Consider the following 8,059-nt stretch of genomic DNA (forward strand, 5'->3'; position numbering starts at 1 on the left):
GAAACTATAGTTAATGACAAGTTAAAAATATACTTAATACTACATAAATCATAATCTTCCAACTCGTGAATTTCGGATTTCAACAACTTAAAAGCTATTAATCCATGTTACAATGAATAACAATTATGAAAAAGTAAAATAATTAAAAGATACTCGCAGAAAACTAACAATTGATCCTTTGCTGCCTTATAAAAAATATAAGTAATTGATAAACATAATTTTAAAACGAACTTATTTTATTCATGTTGAGATGATCTTTTGAAGCTTTATTTTCGTGTAATTAAGAATTGTCTTTAGATCAATAGTTACACACACACATACACACAAAAAGCTGGAAAAGAGTAGGTTTCATTGAATACGTCTTGAATACATCTCAGGATGACTGACAAGGCAGAACGTGGAGTTGGTTAAAAATATATTTCTTTTCAGCTCTTTCTTGCTTCAGAATCAGTATGATTACATTCAGTGGACTAACAATAAGTTAAGCAGATTTTAATACATCAACTTTGAAATGGATGAAACATTTGACACTATCAGTATCAATGACACTTAGAAATATCTGATGTACTTTACAATTCGGAGGTGAAGGGGCATCAGAGTTTGGAAGGTAAAGGCACATGACTATTTCCGTTTGTCATGAATGAGGTAAACGCATTAAAAAAAATCACAAATTCGTACTTTTTATGCTTTCTATGTCAAAACTGGGGAGGTGTCTTTGAACATATCCACACTTCGAACTTTTCAAGTTTTCATTAGGAACTCCGAGAAGGCCTTTTACAAGGAAAGGATTGCGATATTCAGAAAATCGGCCATGTTTAGCTACAGAGCCATTGACATGAGTTGAAGAATGAAAAACAAGCTGGCTTCTATTTCTGATGGCCGGAGATTGAATTTCATCATGTATAGTGATTGAAGTAAGGGTCACTGGCAGACTGTGTCGACGCGTACACGGGAGATCTGTACTTGATGCCAGGTCCAATACTTCTGCTAACCCCCTGTTAGAATGATGATCGTGAAAATGTTGGCTGTTAGTTTCGAGTCTCAGCGCCTCCACAAGTTTTATCAGTCGTTGAAGGTGAAGTTCTGTGTTGTGGTTCTTGTCTCGAGGACTTTCAGTACCATCACTCTCTGTAGGGCTATCGAGATGATCTAATTTACCAAAGGAAAGTGAGCCATCCCGTGATGGCACTTTTCGTCGGGATTTCTGCTGTATTCGAAAATTAGGAACTTAGAAAATGAAACTCAAATGAACATTGTAAAACTAATAATATCATTTGTCCCTACAGACATTAAGCACACATTTTAACAATCATCAACTACAATATGAAGGGATTAAAGTGTTTGAAGGTCTGTATTAATGGAATTACTCTTGTATCAAAATGTTGTTTTAAATAAAACGATATTTTTTAAGTCTTAACAAAAGGTAAAATAAAATAAACAAAAGAGAAAATCCGGTAAATGATGGACACTCGTTCTTTAAGACTATCTTTTCTTACTTTGAATTCAACAAGTACTTTTAAACTGTCAGATTAAGTATTTGTTTAAATAATACTGAAAACAAAACAAACACCACTCATGCCTCCTACTGTTTAAGCAGTAAGGTTGTAAGTATACAACTCTAAAAAATAAAGGTTCCATCCCTTCGCTGATCAGAGCGTAGGTAGCCCGTGGTGATGCGTTGTGCTTATAAACAAACAAAATAACAACACTCAAACTTGATTGCGTATGTTAAAAATATCAGTTCCTATACTTTCTATACTACCTGAGACAGAACGCCTATTCCCACTGTGTCGCACTTGGGGGTGGGGGGCAATTACATGTAATATTTGGTGATAATCGGTTCAGCGGTTCGTCAGTCATAAGCGATACACACATACACTTTTGCCAAATAATGGTTTATATACTACTCTCTCTTTTAGGGCGAGAGTTGGCCCTGTAGTTAAGCCTTGAATTTCTGAGATGGCGAATCGAGTTCGAATCTGTGCGTTACCACAAAATATTTCCTGCTCTATAATTTGTGATTGCGTGATAAAGGTGACTGTTGATCCCTTAGCGCAGATGGTAGGGAGCTACGGACTGTCTGCCTGCCTTCCCTTTGATCAGTAGCTCAAAATAAGAGGCGGCGGCAGAAAGCCTTAGTAGCTTTATCATAAATACAAAATACAAATACCCGTGTCAATTTTTGCTAAAGGGTACTTAAACTCTCAAACATTAAGTTTGAGTATTTCTGTGAATCGTTGGAATGCCTAATCATAACATCCAGAGTACTAAAGCAAGTGTAAACCATTAATACTATTAGAATTAAAATAACTTTAAGGTTGTTACGTAGTTATTCATCACATTACATTTGCGATTGAGTTCCTCATAATTAAGGAAAAGAGATCATTTACATGAAATACATTTCAATAAAAACGACAAAAACTAACATAACTTTATTTACCCTTGGGCAGTATTTACGGTACTTGGTTTGTTATACGCTAGAATTAAGAATTTAAAGATAAAACTTGTATGACCCAATAACAGCTAAACAGCGAGAGACTGCAATGATAAATACCGTCTTAAAAACTAAAAATGTGTTTTAACTTGTTTATATTTATGACTGTTAGTTTTGAAATCGAATAAAGATTAAATGACAAACTAAAAAAAATTGTTTGTTGGTTTTAAGCATAAAGATACACGATAAGCTGTCCGTGATCTTCTCACCACTAGTATAGAACTCCGATTTTTAGCGTTATAAGTCTTCAGACTCCGCCGCTGAGCCACTTTATTAGGTTTGTGAGAATAAAACAAAACTTTAAGAGGGATCCAAAAACATATTATTGACATTATTCACCAAGTTCAGTTATAGCCTAACACTAAGAACTGGTATAAACATATTATTGACATTATTCATCAAATTTAGTTTGAGCTCAACACTATAAACTGGTATAAACATATTATTGACATTATTCACCAAGTTTAGTTAGAGCTCAACACTAAGAAATGGTATAAACATATTATTGACATTATTCACCAAGTTTAGTTAGAGCTCAACACTAAGAACTGGTATAAACATATTATTGACATTATTCACCAAATTTAGTTAGAGCTCAACACTAAAAACTGGTATAAACATATTATTGACATTATTCACCAAATTTAGTTATAGCTCAACACTAAAAACTGGTATAAACATATTATTGACATTATTTCACCAAATTTAGTTAGAGCTCAACGCTAAGAACTGGTATAAACATACTATTGACATTACTCACCAAATTTAGTTAGAGCCCAACACTAAAAACTGGTATAAACATATCATTGACATTACTCACCAAATTTAGTTAGAGCCCAACACTAAAAACTGGTATAAACATAACATATTATTGACATTATTCACCAAATTTAGTTAGATCTCAACGCTAAGAACTGGTATAAATATATTATTGATATTATTCACCAACTTTAGTTAGAGCTCAACACTAAGAACTGGTATAAACATATTATTGACATTACTCACCAAGTTTAGTTAGAGCTCAACACTAAGAACTGGTATAAACATATTATTGACATTACTCACCAAATTTAGTTAGAGCTCAACACTAAGAACTGGTATAAACATATTATTGACATTATTCACCAAGTTTAGTTATAGCTCAATACTAAGAACTGGTATAACTCTTTCTCTTCATTCCAAACAACATTACTATATACTAATGTCAAAGGTTAAAGTGGAAATAAGGAGGTTGGGGGGGGGCAGTGTCTAGCTCAATAGATCATTCCTCTTAGAAGACTTACAAAAGTAACTGTCCAGAATAACATTTCGTTAAGTATCTAATGTATGTTAAAGTAGAAAAAGTCACCATCCATCAGTTTTCACAACAGACGACTTTGTATGGTAAGATAGAAGATTCGCCACGCCCACCTCTCCAAGATTCGTCTATTTGTGGGTTGTTGGCCACAGAATTTCAGTATTGCCTGGTAAATATTTTGCGTATAATTATCTCAAGCGCCTCATTTTAGTTCCTCCATAAACTTTCAATTATCATATAATGTTCTTTTAGCTCCCCCTTAGTCTTTTTTTCATATATCTAGAGGGGGGGTGGGGGTGAAAGCTCCTAATCAATTATCTTATCTTGTTATCGTCATACTAACTTATTTAAGACTCTCTTTAAGACTATTACATCCATCCATGTTTATCGAATAAATACACATCATTGTTGTATAACTTATACTATGTTTCAGATATTCTTTTATATTTGCCAAATCAAGATGACGGGAACAGAAAAATAGTTATGTAAACCGAAACGAATGGTTTTTATTTTTGAACCAATCAATTTTTGTTTTTTACGTTTAAGTGAAGCTTTACAAAAAAAGAAAAGAAGAACGAATGAAAAACTACTATGTATATTTTCTTTTGAAACTGGCGACCAAATATTTAAAAGTAAGTTAAGTTTATTGTAATATACAAAACATCTGGTTACAAATCAAGATACTGGTCGTAAAAAAAATCAAACCGGAAGTACAGTTCTCAAAACAGGAACTCACTAGTGCAAAGAATGAATTGTAGTCTCGTCATAACAAGGATAAAAAATGATATACTGTAAAAATATATTGAAATGTACATAATCTAGCTACGAAAACTAGTTATTATATCGAGATGAGCTCGTGTTTTCATTCAGTCCTATTGTGTGTTTATCATTTAATTTGTACTCTTTACGAACGAGTCTACAATTACTTGACTTTTTTTTCTGTTTGTTTATTGACTTCCCTGGTGATGCCACACTGATGACAGTCTCTCTCTCTCTTTCTTTTTTTTAGCAGGATTGATTCGATCACAACGTCATGGCAGTTTTGTTGGGTTATTACTGGCTTATTCGGATGATAACAGTATCGATATTAATGTTGGGTTATCGACTTACCCTGATGATGTTACTGATGACTATTTCTCTGTTGTTTTACAGGGCTGACTGGATCACAACTTCATGGCAGTTTTGTTGGGTTATTACTGGCTTATCCCGATGATAACAGTATGAATATTAATGTTTTGGTTATCGATTACCCTGATGATGTTACTGATGACTATTTCTCTGTTGTTTTACAGGGCTGACTCGATCATAACGTCATGGCAGTTTTGTTGGGTTATTGCTGGTTTATCCTGGTGATAACAGTATCGATATTAATGTTTGGTTATCGACTTACCCTGTTGATGTTACACTGATGACTATTTCTCTGTTGTTTTACAGGTAAAATTTTTATTGTTAGACTAAGACATTAATAACACAACAAAACTGCCATGACGTTGTTATCGACTCGGTCCTGTAAAACAACAGAGAAATAGTCATCAGTGTAACATCAACAGGGTAATTCAATAACCAAAACATTAATATTCATACTGTTATCACCAGGATAAACCAGCAATAACCCAACAAAACTGCCATGACGTTATGATCGAGGTAGTATATATATACATATAATTGTTTTTTGCTCTATAAATACTTCACTGTACTCCGTACGTTTGTGTTACACCTCTGCCTTACCTTAGTGACAAACTCTTGAAGCAGGTGATGGATATCTTCTACCCTTTTCTCCACCTTCTGTTGAGTGTGGTGGATTTTGAGCGAAAGGCCATTTTCCATTCGACGAATCTGCTTACATCGCATGGCTCGGGAGATGTAGTTAAGAATCATCGCTAGGTACCCCAGACCAAAAATTATCCAAAATATCACACCGGTTTTATAAATCCATATGTAATCTCCATCAAAGTTACCTGAGGTGCAAAAATATTTAAAGATGTTACAAACAACAACAAAAAATCGAACTTTCATTATGCCATGATTTCACTGTTAATCATTAGAAGTGAGTTCAATAGTCACTTTAAATCCATTTATTTTATTTTTTTCTGCTTACGTCTTTGAGCACAAACTATCAGTATCTGTACTTCCTAGGCCCGGCATGGCCAGGTGGTTAGGGTACTCGACTCGTAATCTGAGGGTCGCGGGTTCGAATCCCCGTCCCACCAAACATGCTCGCCCTTTCAGCCGTGGGGGCGTTATAATGTGACGGTCAATCCCACTATTCGTTGGTAAAAAAGTAGCCCAAGAGATGGCGATGGGTGGTGATGACTAGCTGCCTTCCCTCTAGTCTTACACTGCTAAATTAGGGACGGCTAGCGCAGATAGCCCTCGTGTAGCTTTGCGCGAAATTCAAAACAAAGAAACACTGTACTTCCTTTGCTATAATCTAACATCATAGCTTAGTTTGGGGATTATCTTTTTTTTTCTTTTTATTCTATCAAATAAACTTTCTGGGATAGTTAAAAACATCTGTTCACCAACTCACTATTTATCAGATGTAGTTTGTATATTTATGGGTTTCGAACTAATTTTCTGTGAACTTTCCTTCTGATTAATTAATTTGTAAATTTTTGTAACGTTATAAGTCCGCAGACCTGCCGCTGTGCCACTGGGGGGCCTTTCGCTCTTAAGTACTTAGAATAAGATATCGCCAACTTTGCCTGGCTGCCACAAGAGGGATGTAGTTGTTATTTGTGTTATAGTAAATCCATGTGTCCACCGCAGGTAATCGAATCCCAACTTTTAGCGTTATAAGTCCGTAAACTCACTGATTCCCCACCGGTGAACAAAGATAAATGTAAACTACAGGTATTTTACGGGGTTGTAAAACAATGAGGCAGAGAAACACAAGATAGTAAAAGGAAGAAACGGAATTGGAAAAGGACGTGGAACTACGATATTAACCATAAAGGAGATTTCAATGCCATATTTTCAGTTAATTTAAATCGTTTGTTACAAATGATAATGAAAATATTTCGATGTTTTTTGGTTCGAACCAGGTCACTCAGTACTTGGACCAATTAAAGGGGCAGGGGGGGGTAGGAAGGCCAATTGTCCCGGGTCTCAAGCTCAAAGATGGCCTCAAATTTAGACATTTGTTAAGTTTCGCGATTTCTTTTTATGCACAGAAAAAAGGCTATAAAAGCATTTATTAAATGTTAAATTAGGTTAATAAATATATTATATATATATATATGTAACATATAATATGATATTTAAAATATATATATAATATTAGGTCGTCAAGCAAGGCATCACTTTTTGCGAATGGAGTCCAGGTTTTGGGGTCGGAAGTGGTTTTTCTAGAACTGAGCCATTGTTTTTGGCGTTTAATATTCGCAAAGAGAATCCATTTTTCGTCACCGGTAACAATTCTGTCCAAAAATGGTTCATGCACATTACGCGCAAGAGAGACAAAGCAACGTTCACACGTTGGAAAACGATGATCATTGGAGAGTTTGTGGGGCACCCAAACACCTTATTTATGGATTTTCCCATATTCCTTAGATGTTTACGTATTGTTTCATGAGAGACATACAGTTTGAGGGCCACGAGTGTGTTGCCTTGGGTTAAACTCAAGAAGCGTCTTCAGAGCATCAATATCAATTCCAACATGTCGGCCCCTGCCATCACAGTTTTTAAGGCTAAAGCCACCTGAACGAAATTTGCTAAACCATCGTTGACACTTACGAACGTTCAAAACATTTCCATAAACTTCTTTGATATTATTTATGGTTACAGAGGCGTTGTTTCCCTTATTGTATTCAAACAGCATTACATGCCGAATGTGTGTCTCGTCATGTGCCACCACTAGAAGGGATTAGAGTTTAATAAACTTTAGACATTATATAGGTTACACTAACATGATATTTAAGCGGTTCGTTTAACTATTATACGTGATTTTCTTTGTTGTTTTTTTTTGGGGGGGGGGGTAATGAAAGTGTTCCAAAACGCGACATTAATTTAATTTGGTGGGACATCAAAGGAGTAATTCATTTCGAACTCCTCAATCCACAGCGAACTGTCAATGCAGAGATCTATAGTCAGCAACTGGAACGTTTAAATCAAGCTCTTAAAGTCGAAAAGGTGTTCTTCTCCACGACAATGCACGTCCACGTGTGACACGTTTAACGCAATCCAAGATTATGGAGTTAGGTTGGGAAGTTCTCCCCCACCCACCATATTCTCCAGATATGGACCATTAGATTACCATTTTTTCGTTC

General features: G+C 35.2%; 1 protein-coding gene across 1 annotated transcript in view; it reads right to left on the minus strand.

Moving 5' to 3' along the window:
- Positions 1–293: 293 nt before the first annotated feature.
- The window catches only part of LOC106461124 (potassium channel subfamily K member 4-like), a 22,160-nt gene continuing 14,394 nt past the window's right edge, over positions 294–8,059 (minus strand). Inside the window, exons 5-6 of the mRNA XM_013920914.2 lie at positions 5,520–5,749; positions 294–1,207 (exon numbers count right to left, since the gene is read on the minus strand). Coding sequence (XP_013776368.2) covers positions 665–1,207; positions 5,520–5,749 — 773 coding nt within the window. The 3' untranslated portion in view covers positions 294–664. The remainder of the gene's footprint in view (positions 1,208–5,519; positions 5,750–8,059) is intronic.

This window comes from Limulus polyphemus, unplaced genomic scaffold (genome assembly GCF_000517525.1).
Source record: "Limulus polyphemus unplaced genomic scaffold, Limulus_polyphemus-2.1.2 Scaffold901, whole genome shotgun sequence".
Classification (NCBI taxonomy): Eukaryota; Metazoa; Arthropoda; class Merostomata; order Xiphosura; family Limulidae; genus Limulus; species Limulus polyphemus.